Source organism: Chiloscyllium plagiosum, unplaced genomic scaffold (genome assembly GCF_037043375.1).
Source record: "Chiloscyllium plagiosum isolate Xiang-an unplaced genomic scaffold, Cpla_swu_hap1 HiC_scaffold_39, whole genome shotgun sequence".
Classification (NCBI taxonomy): Eukaryota; Metazoa; Chordata; class Chondrichthyes; order Orectolobiformes; family Hemiscylliidae; genus Chiloscyllium; species Chiloscyllium plagiosum.
Window position 1 is genome coordinate 38,119,395 of NW_028270177.1, and position 18,954 is coordinate 38,138,348.

The following is an 18,954-nucleotide window of genomic DNA, read 5'->3' on the forward strand; positions in this document are numbered from 1 at the left end:
TGCTGAGCTTTTCCAGCAATTTCTGTTTTTGTTCCAATCTTCATTTGTCCTTGGCATGACTCCAACCATGAAAGAGTTTTCCCTCTGAGTCACACTCTCTCTCGTTTTGCTAGAGTTCCTTGATGCCACACTCGGTCACAGTCAGTCAGTCACCTCACCCCTGGAATTCAGCATTTTTCCCACATCTGAACCAAGGCTGTAATGAAGTCAGGAGTGGAGTTGTATTGGAAGAACACAAACTGAGTGTCAGTGAGCTGGTTATTGCCAAGTCCTGCGTGTAGCACTGTTGATAACCCCTTTCATCATTTTTTTGATGATCAAGAATAGAATGAAACAGCAGTACATATGTTGGTTGGATTATCCTGATTTTTGTAGAAGAGTCATATCTGGGCATTTTTTCAGTGTCAGATAGATGCCAATCTTGTAACTGTACTGGAACTTGAACAGTTTCAATAGGGGCATGCTGGTTCTGGAGCACTGTCTTCCCTATTATTGTCAGAATATAATTTGGGCACATAGCTTTTGAAGGATTCAGTTTAATCAGCCATTTTTTTGAGGTCACGTGGAAGGAATCCAATTGGCTGAAGACCGGCATCAGTGATAAACTGAACTAAGCAATCCCATACCAATGGTTCAGTTCTAAGTTATGAAGTCCTGGTGCTCTTGATATCGAATTGGCTGAAGATTGGAATCTGTGATGCTGGGGACATCCAGAGAAGGGCAAGATGCATATTCTCCTTCACATGCTTGGCTGAAGATAGTTACAAATACTTCAGCCTTTAATTTTACAGTGATGTACTAGGCTCCCCATCATAAAGAATGGGGATGTCTGTGAAGCCTTCTCTGCCACTGAATTGCATAATTGTCCACCACTATTCAAGCCTGGAATTGGCAGGATTGTAGAGCTTTGATCTGATTCATTGGTTATAGAATCACTTAGCTCTGTCTATCACTTGCTCCTTATGCAGTTTGACATACAAGTAGCCCTGTGTTACAGCTTCACCAGGTTGACACCTCATTTGTTGTTCTCCTGATGCTGCACTTGCATGCTGTTCGGCACTTTTAATTGCATCAGAATTGATCCTCCGGCTGGATGGTAATGGTTGAGAGGAGATATGCAGGCCCTGAGGTCGTAGAGAGGAGATATGCAGGCCTTAGGTTGTAGAGAGGAGATATGCAGGCCTTAAGATTGTACAGAGGAGATATGCAGGCCTTGAGGTTGTAGAGAGGAGATATGCAGGCCTTGAGGTTGTAGAGAGGAGATATGCAGGCCTTGAGGTTGTAGCTTGTGTTAGAATACATTTTGGCTGTTGTTGATGGCCCACAGCACTTCATGAATACCTAGTCTTGAGTTGGTAGATCTGTTCAAAATCTATCCATTGAACAATGTAGTAGTGCTACTCCACATAACAGAGGGTATTCTCAATGCGAAGATAGGACTTTGTGCCCATACGAACTGTGTGGTAGTCACTCTTATTAATACTGCCATAAACATCTGCATCAGGCAGATTGATGAGGATGAGGTCAAACATGATTTTGTCTCTCGTTGGTTCCTCCACTATCTATTGCAGACCCAGTCTAGCAGCTATGTCCTTTAGGACTCGATCAACTCAGTAAGTGCTGCTGAACCTTGATGATGAACATTGAATTCCCCCATCCAGAATACATTCTGTGCTCTTGCCCACCTTAGTGTGTCCTTTTAAGTGGTGTTGAAGATTGAGGAGGACTGTTTCATCAGTCAAGTATGTGGTAATCAATAGAATGTTACCTTGCCTATGTATGATTTGGAGATGCCAGTGTTGGACTGGGGTGTACAAAGTTAAAAATCACACAACACCAGGTTATAGTCCAACAGGTTTAATTGGAAGCACACTAGCTTTCGGAGTGACACTCCTTCATCAGGTGATTGTGGAGGGCTCGATCGTAACACAGAATTTATAACAAATATTTGCAGTGTGATGTAACTGAAATTATACATTGAAAAATTGATTGTCTGTTAAGCCTTTCATCTGTTAGAATACGGTGATAGTTTCACTTCTTTCATGTGTAAATCACAAAACCCTTTTTTTTAAAGTTGCATTCTCGGGTTAGTGTTAACAGCTGTTAACTTATCATGTTATAGGAATTCATGTGGTTCAGAGTCAATATTGAGGACACTAAACATCTTCCTCCTGACTGAATACTACTGTGCCACCACCTCTGTTGGATATGTCCTATCCCAATGGCAGGATGGTGAGTACATTGTCTGGGAAATTGTAAGGCCATTCTGTGAAAATGAATATGTCAGGCTGATGCTTGACCCATCCATGAGATGGTTCTCCCAATCGTGGTACTGGTTCACAGATGTTTGTCAAGAGGACTTTGCAAGGTCAACATGGATGATTTTGCCATTGTAGTTTCCAGTGCCTAGGTCGATGCCAGGTGATCTATTGGTTTTGTTACTTTTTTTGAGGCTTTTAAATGTTTCATACAACTGAGTCACTTGCTAGGCAGGAGGTATTTAGGTGTTAATGACATTGCTGTGGGTTGGAGTCACATGTAGGCCAGCACAGGTGGCAGATTTCCTTCCCTAAAGGGCACTAACTGGACCAGATGGGATTTTATGACAATAAGCAACAATTTCATGGTCATCATTAGATTTTTAATTTTAGATATTTTTGTTTGAATTAAAATTCCAACATCTGGCATGGTGGGATTCAAACCTGGGCTCCAGAACATGAGTTGGATCTCAGGATTACTTTCCAGCAACAATGCACTATGCCACACCACCCACTTTCCATTCCTTGCTTTCAATTTCTTTCCTTCATAAAATCTCCAAAAACTAAATTTGATTATTTGGGTGCAAGCACACTAGTAGTTATGTTTAAAATGTTCCAATTGTTTTAAAAATATTCGATGGATCTGACTACAATTACCTGATAGAAAATAATTTTGTTTTTTTTTCCCAAGGCATTTTCAGACAATTAAAATTGGGTTACTCTCAGGTGTTGGACTGGCAGTGATTTAAAACATTTTTTGTAGTAAACCCAATTTCAAATGTATGAATCAAACTGGAAAACATCCTACTTTTAAGGATACCAAGAACACCTTTTAAAAAAAAATTGCTGTTTAAAATGTTACATGATTACTCTGGATAAAGGCAGGTTTTCCATTTGTTCTTTATGTAGAGTCATAGATCATGGAAACTTCGGTCCAACCACTCCATGCTGAACATAATCCCTAACTAGTCCCACCTGCCTGCTCCTGGTCTATATCCCTCCAAACCTTTCCTGTCTTTTAAACATTGTAACTGTGGCCAAATCCACCACTTCCTCAGGAAGTGTATTCCACATGCATAAAAAAAATTGGCCCCATGTCTTTTTTAAACCTCTCTCCTGTCACCTTAAAAGTATGTCTCCATAAATGAGTTTGAGTGGAAACACAAAGCATTTCAAAAACATGGGCGTAATTCTGTACTACTAATTGTGCCCAAATGTTTGGTCCAAGGAGAATACAGAAGATGGTATTTAAAACGGGATTTGAGAACCTCGACCAGTGCACAGACCAAGGGCCCAGGTGGAGGTTGGTAGCAAGAGCAGGGCACAGCCCGCAGCAGGTGCCCACCCCTTCCAAATGCTGCTGGGAGCCCACAAGTGAACCCAAAGGGTTTTGATTTTTCGGCTTATTGCACATCTGCTGCTGCTGACTGAATATCTGAAGGGACGGAACAAGGCTCTTGTTTATTGGGCAGCACTGGGCATAAGGGCAAGTCATGAAAACAGATGACAGTGATGCTGCTTGGAGTAAATTAATTGTATGATGATGATGTGATTTTATGGTTGCCACTAATTGTGTGAGAATTTCACAATAGGTTAATTTCTATCTGAATACTAGAGTGAGTAGAAAGTGTAAAGCAAATGAGTGAAATTTCAGAAATAGATGAACTTCATGCAGACCCTCACCTGAAAGACCTCTGGTTGTCCTGGTTGTTGATGTGTATGCTGTTCACTTGCCTGTTGATTATGATGCTGGCCTTGCCACTGAGACCATACAGCTGAACCTTCAGATGACCTTCCCTGGAACTGTCCGCTACTCTGTCCACTCTCAGCTGTGGGCAAGATGTTGATGCATATCAAAAACAAATACTGGCTATTTTTAGAAAATGTACAGTAGTTATCACAAAAATGCTTCCTCCCACAACAAATTAAAAACTCAATGAACAAACTGAGTAGTTCATTTCTTTACAACTGCTTCCTTTTAGAAGCTAATGAATTTACTGTGACATTATTCTCACAGTACGTTGAGGACAATACTGAGGGGATGGGTCTGGCTGCTGGATGGTAGTGAGAAACATCTGTAGCATCCAAGGGTTTGCCAGGAAGAAAACTAGCAGTCACACTAGGAACTGAGATCAGGCAATGATGACCAAAAGGTTAATGAGAAGACAACATGGGCGAATGGGCAGCACTGCTGTCTCACACTGACAGGTACCTTGGTTCAATTCCAGCCTCAAGCGATCGTCTGTGTAGAGTTTGCACATTCTTCCCACGTCTGCGTGGGTTTTCTCTGGATGCTCCAATTTCCTCCCACAATCCAAAAGATGCGCGGGTTAGGTGAGTTGCTCCATATTATATTGCCCCTCGTGTTCAGGGATGTGTAGATTAGGTGCATTAGTCAGGGGTAAATGTAGAGGAATAGGGTAGGGGAATGGGTCTGGATGGGTTACTCTTTGGTGGATCTGGGTGGACTTATTGGGCCAAATGGCCTGTTTCTACACTGTAGAGATTCTATGATTCTATGAAGACCCAAGGCTAAATGTGGGGCCCTAAAAATCTCAGGCCCCAGTTAAGAAAACCTCATTAAACATGTTCCCAATAAGAATTGGATAATTTTATGAGTTCCAATTCTTTTTCTAATTTTTCTTTAATCTTAATACAAACTTTATCATCCAATATGTAATGGTCAAATGAAATAGGATGGTAACACGGTAAGCTTCTGCAGCTAATGCAATATCACATACGCATACTCTGCTTTCTTAATAGAAAGTGGATTGAAAAGCACTCCCACTAGGCATGATTATAAACCAGTTGACTTAAACTATATATATTAAAAACCTGAACAAGCAGAATACAACGTTCAGTGTGTGGTCAGATAATGCCATATATGCCTTGGATAATGGGAAAGAAATAAGACACAAAACTTGATTTAAATGTAGGTATTAGATCACTCTCAAACCAGTTAAATGTTTTAGTTTTCAGGATGCTAGGGCTAATGAGCCCATTCTGTGTGTGACAGACAGAAAGGGTGAGAAAGAGAGAGAGAGAAAGTGCTGAAGTTCAGTGACCTCTACCTGAAGTCCATGTGGTTACTTACTGAACTGGAACCATGGGCTGCAGTTTGGCCATCTTTTCAACAATTTAATTAAGCAAGGACAGTTGGTGGTCAAAATGAGAAAAAGCAATCCTTTTCCTAACAAGATTCCTAGGCTGCCAGCCATGCTGATAATTTTGAATGATTGACATCCCAGGGTCAACCTATTGCTTTGAAGGTTCAGAAATTTGTGAAAGTAAACAGCACTAGTGTTCAGCATGTCTCAGCTGTGGCTCCTTGTTTGGGTAGCTTTAAATTCCCATGGCTACACTCTGATTTAATTTTCAACAACTTAACATTAAAACAACAAGCTGAATTTAACCTTTCCAAATTTTAAAAATTAGAAAATTGATTTTGTTGAGTTAAGACTGGTAAAAACCAAGTTGTTACAATACAATATTTTCTGTCTGTAGAATCAGCTTTAGCCATTCTAGAATCAGAGAAATCTACAGCACAGAAAAAGGCCTTTCAGCCCATTGCATCTGTGCTGGTCAAAAATAACCACCTAAATATTTTAATCCCATTTTCCATCTTTTGACCCATAACTTTGTATGGCTTGAGTACATCTAAATACGTCTTTAATGTTATTCTTCTGTCATTGCAACTATAATTTTGTGATTTTTCAGTAATTGCAACTTAAAATCCTTCGTTAGTTTTTCCCCTCTGTATGTTTGTAAACTTACAGCCCTGTGAGATTTCTGCACACCTACAGTTTAGCCTCATCTCCAAGCCTGATCTTCATTGCTTTACCACTGCTGTCAGTATTCTTAGCTGCTGAGGACCTACTCTGACAGTGACTTTGTCTCCCTCTGTCTCTTCCCCTAAGCTACTCCTTAAAATCTCCTTCTTTGACCAAGCTATGATAATCTGTCCTAAAGTTTCCTTACGCGGTTTGGTGCCAAAGTTTGGTTGAAAATGCCTCAGGATGCTAAAGCACCTTGGGAGGTTTAACTGTGAGACAAACAGATGCATGTTCTTTATGGGAGCTGACTGCTAGCTTCCAATTCTGGGTTTGTAGTTTTTGTAGTATTTGCAAATTGTTCTCTGATATGTTCCTACATGTTCAGGTATGCTTTAATGTTGTTTGTGAATATTTATGTTAAATCTTTCATGTATTTTGCTTGTGTGGCACTTTCAGAAGCAACATTCACTAAAATAACTAAGGGTGGGCAGAAGTGTTCACACAAGGAATTTGTAGAAGTCTGAAAGGTGGCTTTTGAGGCAAAAGCTATAAAATTATTCAGAAAGAACAGTATTTGAGAAGGAAGAACATGAAAAGATAGGCAGATAATAACAAGAAATGGGAGTTCAGTACTTAGATTTACTGGGAAAGCTGGCAAGTGATAGTTTGGCTCAATCAATAGCATTTTTATCCAAGTCACAGTTTGAGAGTTGAAGTCCCATTTGAAGATTTGACCAAGTGTATGACTCTAAGTGATCAAAGCCATTTTTTGAGCAAAGTGCAGCACTATAGATCAGCTTTGATCTCAGTGAAGGGCAGAATGACTCAAGGGGCTGAACTGCTCATTTCTGTTCTTATATCATTGCTTGCTAGGCACAGATTTAACTGCTGAGTTTGCCCACACAACAGCAACTTAACTTTGAAAGTATTTATTTGGGTTTGGTACATTCTGAGGCCAAGAATGACATTACACTAATGCTACAACACTAGTTTTCTTTAGTACAGGGATGGGTTTTCCTGGACAGTAAATGTTTTGTAAAGACTGGAATAGGGAGAAATGAACTCTGGTATAACAATAGATAGTTATTGAGAATGATTTTTGATTGCAGCATGTACGTTTCCTTTGTTTTTTAAAAACTTTTCTTTTGCTACCAGGCGCTGTTCTAAAGACACATTACAGTAATATAATACTGGAATCTCTAGATTTTATTTCGCAATTTCATGGTTTTCTTCCCAAAACAAAAAATCAGCAAACCAATCAGCAGTGGCTTCACAGACATCATCAGATATTTCAATTACAGATTTTTATTAAATTCAAATTCCACCATCTGCCATGGTAGATCCCTAGAACATTACCTAGGTCTCTGGATTAACAGTCCAGTGATAATACATAAGAACGTAAGAACTAGGAGCAGGAGTAGGCCTTCTGGCCCTTCGAGTCTGCACCACCATTCAGTAGGATCATGGTCAATCTTTTCATGACCTCAGCTCCACTTACCCACCCTCTCAGTATATCCCCTAATTCCTTCACTGTTCAAAAAAAACCTATCTTAGCTTTAAAAACATTTACTGAAGTAGCATCAACTACTTCACCGGGCAGGGAATTCCCCAGATTCATAACCCTCTGGGTGAAATTCAGTCCTAAATCTGCTTCCCCTTATTTTAAGGCTATGCCCTCTTGTTCTAGTTTCACCTGCCAGTGGAAACATCTTTTCTATGTCTATCTTACCTATTCCCTTCAATATTTTCATATGTTTCTATAAGAACCTCCTTCATTCTTCTAAATTCCAATGAATATAATCCCAGTCTACTCAGCCTGTCCTCATAAGCCAACTCCCTCAACTCCAGAATCAACCTAGTGAACCTCCTCTGCACCCCCTCCAATGCCAGTACATCCTCTCTAAAGTAAGGAGACCAAAACTGCACGCAGTACTCCAGGTGTGGCCTCACCAGCACCCTGTACAGCTGCAACATAATCTCCTTGCTTTTAAACTCAATCCTTTTCGCAATGAAGGGCAACGTTCCATTTGCTTTCCTAATTTCCTGTTGGACCATAAGGCCATCACCTCCCCTCTGTCCACTGTACTTATTTCAAGGTACATGTTCCTAAATATTTAGCATGCGATTGGGACAAGGCCACTAAGGAATTCAGTGACTTCATAGGACTATACCTGTATTTAGTTTTCTCTTTTGTTAACAGACTGATGTAATTATGCAATTTATATTTCTCAATTTTCACATCAATAAAACAGTGACTGCAGTTCCTCCACTGTCACTGTCAGCCACAAGTAATTAATTTAATTAAATATTTTGAAATGCTTTGATGACATATGGTACCAAAACCAAATACTTCTTCCTTCGTACTTCCAACATGACCTAACATGACGAACAATTAATTTAGCTGAGGCACCAGTCAAACTCATTCAACTTCAAAACAAATAAATTCTTCAGCTCAGCCCAATTCAATCAATAAGAACAAAACAAAAAGCATTCAAAGCCTCTTAATTCAGCAAAGTCCATTACACATCAGCATTATATCAAAAAGATGTTGCAGGGATCAGTGTACTTGTGGCATTTTGATGGAGCAGTATTGCTTCAAGGCTATTGATAACTTTGTCATAGAGTCACAGAGTTGTTCAGCACGGAAACAGACCCTTCGCCCAACTCATCCATGCCAACCAGGTTTCCGAAATTATACCAGTCACATTTATCTGCTTTTGGCCCATGTCCCCCGAAACCTCCATAAAAACCAAAAGACCTGCGAAAGCTGGAAATCAGAAACTAAAACAGATATTGCTGGACAAGCTCAGCAAGTGAAATCAGAATTAATGTTTGAGTCCACTGACCCAAAGAGACTCCTGAAGGAACCCAAAGGGTTCTGAAGAAGGGTCAATTTACCTGAAACGTTAACTCTGATTTCTCTCCACAGATGCTGCCAGACTTGCTGAGCTTTTCCAGCAGTATTTTGTTTTTGTTCCCTCTAAACCTTTCCTACAAAATGTACCTGATCAAATGTCTTTTGAATGCTGCAATCGTACCCAGTTCCACCATTTCCTTTGACAGCTCATTCCACACAGGGACCACCCTCCGTGTGCCCCTCAGGTTTCTTATAAGTCTTGCCTCTTTCACTTTAAACCCATGCCCTCTAGTTTTAGACTCCCCTACCCTGGGGAAAAGACATTGGCTATTCCCCTTACCTGTGCACCTCCTGATTTTATAAACCTCTTTAAGGTCATTCCTCAGCCTCCTACACTCCAGGAAAAAGAGTCCCAGCCTATCCAGCCTCTCCTTATAACTCAAATCCTCCAATCTCAGTAACATCCTTGTAAGTCTTTTTTGCACCCTTTCTAGTGATGCCACTTTGAAGGAACTATATACCTGCACCCCTCGGACTCTGTTTGACAACATGCCCCAGAATCCTACCATTAACTGCGTCAGTCCTGTCCTGATTTGTCTTACCATAATACAAAATCTCGCATTTATGTAAATTAAACTCCACCTACTATTCCTGGTGCCACTCGCTCAGTTCATCAAGATCTCATTGTACTCATAGATCACCTTCTTCACTGACTACTGTACCACCAATTTTGATATCATATGCAAACCAAATCTCCTATATTTGCACCCAAATCATTTGTACAAATGACAAACAACAGTGGACCCAGCACAGGGCCTTGCAGCACAGCACTGGTCACATGCCTCCAGAACATACACCCACCACTACCCTCTGTTTCCCACTGTCAAGCCAATTCTGTCTCCAATTGCTAGGTCTCCCTGGATCCCACCTTACTAACCAGTCTACCTTGCAAAATTTTGTCGAAGGCCTTCCTAAAGCCCATGTAGACAACGTCTACCGCTCTGCCTTTATCTATCTTCTTTGTCACCTCTTCAAGAAACTCAATCAAGTTTGTGAGACAGAACTTCCCAAGCACAAAGCCATGATGACTATTCCTAATCATGTTTCCAAATTCATATTTTCCTGTCTCTCAGACCTCCAACAACTCCCGCACCACTGACATCAGGCTCACCAGTCTGTAGTTCCCAGGCTTCTCCTTGCAGGAAAATCCTTTTTTCTTAAATAATAGCACAACATCAGCCAACCTCCAGTCTGCCAACACCACACACATGACGGTCGATAATAGAAATATCTCTGCTTTGGGCTCCACAATTTCTTCCCTAGCTTTCTACCATGTCCTGGGATACACTCGATCAGGTCCTCGGGATTTATCAACCTTTGAGTTTTAAGACCTCCAGCACCTTCGCTTTTGTAATGCAAACTCTTTTCACGACATCAGTATTTATTTCCCTAAGTTCTGTAGCTTCCATGTCTTTCTCCACAGTAAATACCGACGTGAATCTCATCCATCTCTTGTAGTTCCACACATAGATGGCCTCATTCATCTTTAAGAGGTCTTATATCCCCCTAGTTACTCTTTGTGCTTATACTTGTAGGATCTCTTTGGATTCTCCTTAACCTTATCTGCCAAAGCTGTTTCATGTTCCCTTTCTGATGTTGCTCTTAAGTGAACTCCTATACCTACTATACTCAAGAGATACACTTGATCCCAGCTGACTATACTTGATAAATGCCTCCTTTTTCTTGACCACAGCCTCATTCAATGATCCAGTGTCCCCTTCTCCTGCCAGCATTTCCTTTATGCTACCAAGTGTTGAAGAAGTTTACATTTCACAAGATATCTGAACAATGTGCCTCCCCTCTCATAAAAAACACCCATACATATAAAAACTTAGTATTAAAATCTACACTTCATGAACCGAGAAAGATAAAGGTGGAAAATCTTTAATGATACATTGAGTGTTGCAAAAAATAAGGCAGTCATCCAAATGAATAACATCTCAAGGTGATATGTCTGTTAAGAGTTTTCCATTTTGTTTATCTCACATGAGTAACATGATTTTTCTCCTGACAACGAAATTAAGTACAGTCGAACCCCTGTAACTGCGGATTCCGTTTCCGCAATTTACCATGGCTGAAAATATTACATGGAACATACCATAAATAATTCCAGGGGGCTGCCAAGGAGGTAAATTTCCCATTTAAATGATAGGGTTCACTCCTATCTGTGGTTTCAGGCATCTGCAGTCGGTCTTGGAATGTATCACCCATGGATACGGGGGACACCTGTGTTGTTCTGCATTCTCTCCTCAATCAGAAATAGGGCGATGCCAAGGATAATATCAAGTTACTAAGAAGACAGGAAGAGCTTAAAACGTTGCATCACATTTTCTTTGCCCTTTTAATAATTCCTGTGCATACTACAACAACAAGCACTTATACTGAACCTGCAATATAACAAAATACTTCACAAGAGTATTTATGTTAAAATTGATTTGGAGACAAATATAAATATTTAGTCTGATCGCTAAAAACTTCATTAATAAGGAAGGTCTTAAGCAGAATATTAATGGATGAAAGAAGTAGAGAGATACAGAGAGGAAGCTCCAAATCTTAGGGACTAGACGACTGAATTTCACAAAAGAAATAAGACACTTTCTAATTCCAGGTGAAAAACATTCTGATGCTCTAACATACTTCATAACACAGACTCAACAAGATTTTAAATAAAATAAATTATGGTGCAGAGTAAACTGTGCTTTTCCTAACACTGTCTGAAAGTTATTGAGCAGTAAATGAACACAACTGAAATCAGTTTGAATGAAGATTATGAATCAGCAAAGGGAATAAGTCACTGGTGGGACAGTAACTAATACCAAACTTTTGCCAATAGTGGCTATGCTTAGAACAGACTATATGTTAATAAATAAAATAAATTGTAAGTGGGGGCTGCAAGAATCACATGTGATTTTTAGCTTCATGTAGATTGAACAAATTAAACTGGCCAAGGTAGCCTTAGAGGATGAATTCATAGTGTGTATATGGGAATTCATAGTGTGTATATGGGACATTTTAGGGAACCAGGGAACGGGTCAGTTTAGACTCAGTAACGTGTAATTAGACAGGATTAATATCCATATCGTAAAGATTCCAATATGCAAAAGAGATCACAATATGATAGAATTTCAAATGCAGTTGGAGGTGAGAAATGTAGCTCTAAAACATAAATCCTAAACAGCTACCTTCCTGCAATTTCCCTAGAGCTCTTAATTCTTTAGATTAATCTATGTTTTCTTTAAAATCTTGTTGAGTCTGTGTTATGAAGTATGTCAGAGCATCAGAATGTTTTTCAACTGGAATTAGAAAGTGTCTTATTTCTTTTGTGAAATTCAATCGTCTAGTCCCTAAGATTTGGAGCTTCCTCTCTGTATCTCTCTCTACTTCTTTCATCCATTAATATTCTTAATCTATGGGCGGCACGGTGGCACAGTGGTTAGCACTGCTGCCTCACAGCGCCAGAGACCCGGGTTCAATTCCCGCCTCAGGCGACTGACTGTGTGGAGTTTGCACGTTCTCCCTGTGTCTGCGTGGGTTTCTTCCGGGTGCTCCGGTTTCCTCCCACAGTCCAAAGATGTGCAGGTTAGGGTGGATTGGCCATGCTAAATTGTCCGTAGTGTTAGGTAAGGGGTAAATGTAGGGGTATGGGTGGGTTGCGCTTCAGTTGCAGTAAGACTTTCACATTCTTGTACTCCAAGACTCTTGAACGAAGCACTAACATTCCGTTCTGATTTCCTGCTGTACCTGTATTCTGTTTCATGTACAAGTACTCCCCAAGTCTCTTTGCGTTGCAGCTTTCTGCAGTTCTCTCCATTTAATACTTCGTTCTTTTGCTCTGCCTTCCAAAACGAACAGTGGTCTCAACAATATCCTGTACAACTGCAGCAAAACTTCCCTACTGTTATAGTTTATTTCCCTTGCAAATAAACAATGGTCATCATCTGGTGAGTTGAGAATGGAGCTGAGCATCGAACAAACATCAGTGAGATTCCTCAGCAAGCATTCCTACATCGAATCTTATGATGGAGGGCAGGGTAATTGATGAAGCCGCTGAAGATAGCTGCACTGAAGACACTGCCCTGAGGAACTCCTGGACCGAGAATCGAGATGATTGGATTCCTACAATCACAACCATCTTCCTTTGGACTAAGTCTCACTCCAACCAATGGAGAGCTTTTCATTTTTGATTTCTATTAACTTTAAATTTGCTAGTACACCTTGATGCCAGAATTGATCAAATGCGGCTTTGATGTCAAGGACATTCACAGTCACCTCTCTTTACCTTTGGAATGAATCTCATTTTCCCTATTCAGATCAAAACAATATCATCAAGACTAATGGCCCTGATGGAACCCAAGTTGAGCACTGGTGAGAAAACTGTAAAGTGTGCCAAAAATGGGTCATATTTGAAAAGGTCACATTTTAAAACACTTTAAACGTCAGATGGATTTCCAGTGAGGAAAAAGCAATGCATGAGAAAAACAAACTTTTTTTGTGTTTACTTGCAACAGATGATTGTTGGCATGAATGCCAACAGTGCAATGAATTTACAAAGAATGGGGAAATGTCATTTGATCAAACTGACAATCCCCAGTTTATATTATTAAAAGGGACAGCAAACCTATGATTGCTTTTTCTATCTGGTGACAGATATCCTATTTGTTTGCACTGCTTGAACGAATGTGCAAGAATGAAATATCTAATGAAAATACATGTAACTTTCTCAAATCGAATGCTCCTATAAGTAATGTCTTTTAGCCTTTAGACAGTTCAATTTTAAAAGGGATGAAGCAATAGAAGTCTGGAGGTTAACATAAATCTTTGAAGCTTGCAGGATGAAAGTTGGGGCAGCATGGTGGCTCAGTGGTGAGCACTGCTGCCTCACAGTGCCAGGGACCTGGGTTCGATTCCAGCCTCCACCAACTATCTGTGTGAGTTTGCACATTTTCCTTGTATTTGCTTGGGTCTCTTCCGGTTTCCTCCCAAAATCCAAAGATGTGCAAGTTAGGCGAATTGGCCATGCTAAATTGCCCATAGTGTTGAGGGATATGTAGCTTAAGTGCATTAGTCAGGGGTAAATGTAGAGTAATAGGGTCTGGGTGGGTTAATCTTCAGAGGGTTGGTGTGGACTTGGTTGGTGTGGACTTGGTGTGCCGAAGGGCCTATTTCCACACTGTAGGAGTTCTATATATAAGTTGACAAGACTGATCAGAAAAAAAAATGTAAAAATGGAGGCACAGAGCAAGCAAACTAAACCTTTATAAAATCATGAGTTAAGCCACAACTGAACTTGTAGTGATTTTTAATGCAATGTGTTATGGACCACATCAGACCCCCTCAAAAAATTTGAAGGAGGTAGCGTAGATCCTAACTTTTTCTTATTTTAAAAGTAGATGTGAAGTGTGTGTTCCAAATTCGAAGCGACTGGTTAAACTACTTGACATTAAGCAAAACAACTCATTTAAACACTGCAGTGAAAATACAAACAAAAGAAAGAAGAATTTAGATTAACTTAACTATTGAAAAACTAAACAGAACCATAGATACAGTAACATCCCATAAACTTACCCCTTGGCAAAAAGGCAAATTCAGACATTCTCCAATCCAGGAGGGGAAAAAACATCAAGAGAAAATTCAGAAAGAACAGCAGCTAGGAGGCATTCACTGAAACTTCCAACTCTTTTAGAGACCCCAGAGATGGCTCTGCCTTACCACCTCATTTCAAAAACCAGAAAAAATAATCTCAAAGTGACAGCATCGTCACAAACATGCTGATCTAGAACACTATTCCTGAAATAGTGTTGGAAAGAGAGTCTACAGTGATTTTCAAAAGGGAACTGCATAAAAACTTGACAGGATAAACATACTGGCAAAGGCCAGGGTATTGGGAGTAATTCAAAGACCTTTTTAACGGATCAATCAGGAATGATGGGCTAACTATGTGTCTCCTACATTGAAATGCTTCATGAGTTTGCAACACTAAGTTGGCTCTTTTTAAAATCATTCTCTGATCAGTTGAGTATGGGACTGAACATACCGAAAGAGATATTCAAGTTATGAGCAGTCTGAATATTACTGATACAAATTTAAGATAATCCATTTGAACACAAAGCAATTCAGACAAATCCAACAGAGGTAAGCCTACATTTGAGGAAGAGAGTAGTAGTGTAAGATTGTTAAATATTAAAATTATTGGTGTGTCGATTTATTCCTAGATGTCCAAAGATTCAATTCACTGTGTTTATTTGCATATCCAAATACCAAAGACCTATAATTCTCTGGTTTATTTCTTTGCAGAGATATTCTCTGATAATTCACTCAGAGAATGCATGATTTGATAATTGCAGTTTTTATCCAACTTATTTATGATGCCAATGCTTGATCGACTTTAACACATTAAATTTCTGGGCATGTTGTAACAAACTACAGTTTGTAAAGAATACATCCAAACAATTCTGAGGAGTAAATAATCTGTGAAATTGTAAAAATCTATTTACCACAGGAAGTGAAGCATGATCATGTCAAGAAATCAAGTTGCCCGGCAAGGAATTCAAAACTGGTATGCAACATTTTGTTCAAACCATGGGAGTTTAATTGATATGTTTTAAAGCTGATTTAAACGCACTGGGGCTATCCTGTTATGCTTGCATTTTGTGTCTGAGCATTCTGATTTCCAAAGGCGACCCAAGGATCGATTAACAGAAGCAAAATATTGTGGTGTTCGAAGTTTGAAATAAAACCAGAAAATGCTGCAAGTACTCAGCAGGCCTGGCAGCATCCATAGAGAAAAGAACAGAGTTAACACTCCAGATCTATGACTTTAATCAGAATTGAAAAGAGTGTGTGATTTACACAAACACAAAGCAGTGAAAGGGGTGAATTATTTGGGAGGGGGTGGAGAGAAAAGGGAAGATCTGTGATAAACCGGAAAGCAGGAGAGGCCAAATAATATGATGATGTGTTAAATATTTGATGATGCAAAGAAAAGGGAGTGGCTATGGGACAATAATAAACAAAGGTGTGGTGTGCCTAGAGTTCTGAATGAATCATGATGGGGAGGTACCTGAAAACAAAAAATGAGCAAAGGCAACTAAATGGGAGTGCAGAGGTTATAATCTCAGATTGTTGAATTTATTGTAGAGTTTGAAAGACATAAAAGTGACCTGTTTCAAGATAAGATGCTGTTTCTCGAGCTTACATTGAGCTTTGATAGAACATTACAGGTGCCAGGGATAGACAAATTGTTTGGGGCAAAGTGGAGAGTCAAAATGAATGAGTTACCCTTACGTAAAGCAGACACCAAATCTGTGTTTGACTTCCAAAATTTAAATAAAATGAATCTAAATCTTCACCACGTTCTGAGTGAATAGTGTGCTCTCAGCTCCTGACTAACCTTTCTACCAATTACTTGCAATCTGTGCCCCTAGATATTGCTGTCTCTGGCAACAAAAGAATAGATTCTTCCTGTCCACTCTACCTAGTGCCCTCACAATGGCCCAGATCTTCAGGTCTCTGAATAGCCAGAGACAAAGCCCGCTCCGCTGCTGTGAGGCACTGAGAAGCACGGTTCTCTTGTGACAGTCCAGCACATGCTCAGTACCAGGCACTGCTTGTATTGCAGAGTTGATAAAGAATGGCGCTGGAAAAGCACAGCAGGTCAGGCAGCATTCGACGAGCAGGGGAGTCGATGTTTTGGGCATGGCCCTTCATTAGGACTGGGGAGGGGAAACGGGGCTGAGAACTAAATGGGGGGGTGCTGAGGCTGGGGCCAAGGTAGATGGGACGGTGATAGGTGGATGTAGGTAGGCCATGATTGGGATCTTCGTAGGATACATGGAACAGTTCCACTTCTACAACTACACTGGCACAAACCCCCACCTTTTCCTCTGCCACAACAGGTACTGGAGGGAGGGCTTCAGATACTTAGACCATTGGGATGTCTTCTGGGGAAGGGTGGACCTGTACATGAAGGACGGGTTGCATCTGAACTGGAAGGGCATAAACATCCTGGTGGGAGATTTTCTCGCATGGTTCGTGAGGGTTTAAACTAGTTTGGCAAGGGGGGGGAACCAGAGCTATATATCTGAGGGGGGGGGGGGGGGGGGGTAGATGTAGATGGGGCAATGACGGGATGTAGTGAATCTATTGGGAAGATTTCTCACGCCATGAAACAAAGGGATTGGTTAAAGTTTGTCTGCTTTAACGCAAGGAGTATCAGAAATAACAGTGATGAACTTAGAGCATGGATCAGTACTTGGGACTATGATGTTGTGGCCATAACAGAGATGTGGGTTTCACAGGAGCAGGAACAGTTGCTCGATGTTCAAGGTTTAGAACTTTTAAAAAGAACAGGGATGGTGGAAAATGAGGATGAGGTGCAATTTTGCTAATCAGAGAGTGCATCACAGCTACATAAATGAAGGTTGTCATAGAGATGTACAGCACGGAAACAGACCCTTCAGTCCGACCTGTCCATGCCGACCAGATATCCCAACCCAATCTAGTCCCACCTGCCGGCACGTGGCTCATATCCCTCCAAACCCTTCCTATTCATATACCCTATTCATATGATTCCTGAAGAAGGGCTTATGCCCGAAACGTCGATTCTCCTGTTCCCTGGATGCTGCCTGACCTGCTGCGCTTTTCCAGCAACACATTTTCAGCTATTCATATACCCATCCAAATGCCTCTTAAATGTTGCAATTGTACCAGCCTCCACTACCTCCTCTGGCAGCTCATTCCATACACGTACCATCCTCTGCGTGAAAAAGTTGCCCCTTAGGTCTCTTTTATATCTTTCCCCTCTCACCCTAAACCTATGCCCTCTAGTTCTGGACTCCCCAACACCAGGGAAAAGACTTTGTCTATTCATCCTATCCATGCCCCTCATAATTTTGTAAACCTCTATAAGGTCACCCCTCAGCCTCTGATGCTCCAGGGAAAACAGCCCCAGCCTGTTCAGCCTCTCCCTATAGCTCAAATCCTTCAACCCTGGCAACATCCTTGTAAATCTTTTCTGAACCCTTTCAAGTTTCACAACATCATTCCGATAGGAAGGAGACCAGAATTGCACGCAATATTCCAACAGTGGCCTAACCAAGGTCTGTCTATTGATTCAGTGTGGGTAGAAGTTAGGAACAGTAAGGGAGCAGCTACCTCATTGGGGATTTTCTACAGACCCCCTAATAGCAATAGGAAAATTGAACAACTCATAGGCTGTCAGATTTTGGAAAAATGAAGATGTAGCAGGGTTGTTGTTATGGGGGATGTCAACTTTCCCAATATTGACTGGTACCTCCTTAGTGCAGATGGTTTGGATGGAGCCGTTTTTGTCAGGTGTGTTCAGGAGGGTTTCCTTACTCAGTATGGAGATAGGCCGACAAGGGGAGAGGCCATTTTGGATTTGGTGTCCAGCAATGAGCCAGGACAGGTGTCAGATCTCGCGGCAGGAGAACACTTTGGTGACACTGAACACAACTGCCTCACATTTACCAAAGGAGAAAGTGAGGTCTGCAGATGCTGGAGATCAAAGTTGAAACTTTATTGCTGGAACAGCACAGCAGGTCAGACAGCATCCAGGGAACAGGAGATTCGACGTTTCGGGCACAGGCCCTTCTTCAGGAAGGGCCTGTGCCCGAAACGTCGAATCTCCTGTTCCCTGGATGCTGTCTGACCTGCTGTGCTGTTCCAGCAATAAAGTTTCAACTCACATTTACCAAAGCCTTGGAGAGGGAAAGGAGCAGTTACTAAGGGAGGATATTTAATTGGGGAAAAGGAAATTATGATGCTATCAGACAGAAGTTGGGAAGTACAGATTGGGAGCAACTGTTTCACAGCAAGGGCACAACAGACATGTGGAGACTGTTTAAGGAGCAGTTGTTGCAAGTGATGCATGTATTTGTTCCTCTGAGACAGGCAAAAAGGGGTAAGATTAAGGAACCTTGGATGATGAGAACAGAGGAGCTTCTTGTCACAAGGAAGAAGGCAGGATCTAGCACAGTTTTAGAGG

General features: G+C 40.9%; 1 protein-coding gene across 9 annotated transcripts in view; it reads right to left on the reverse strand.

The window, feature by feature from the left end:
• The window catches only part of arnt2 (aryl hydrocarbon receptor nuclear translocator 2), a 476,833-nt gene that overhangs the window by 8,511 nt on the left and 449,368 nt on the right, over positions 1 to 18,954 (reverse strand). For all 9 annotated transcript variants that reach the window (XM_087981308.1, XM_043677623.2, XM_087981306.1 and 6 more), the window contains one exon: positions 3,942 to 4,087. In XM_087981308.1, the coding sequence (XP_087837434.1) occupies positions 3,942 to 4,087 (146 nt within the window). The remainder of the gene's footprint in view (positions 1 to 3,941; positions 4,088 to 18,954) is intronic.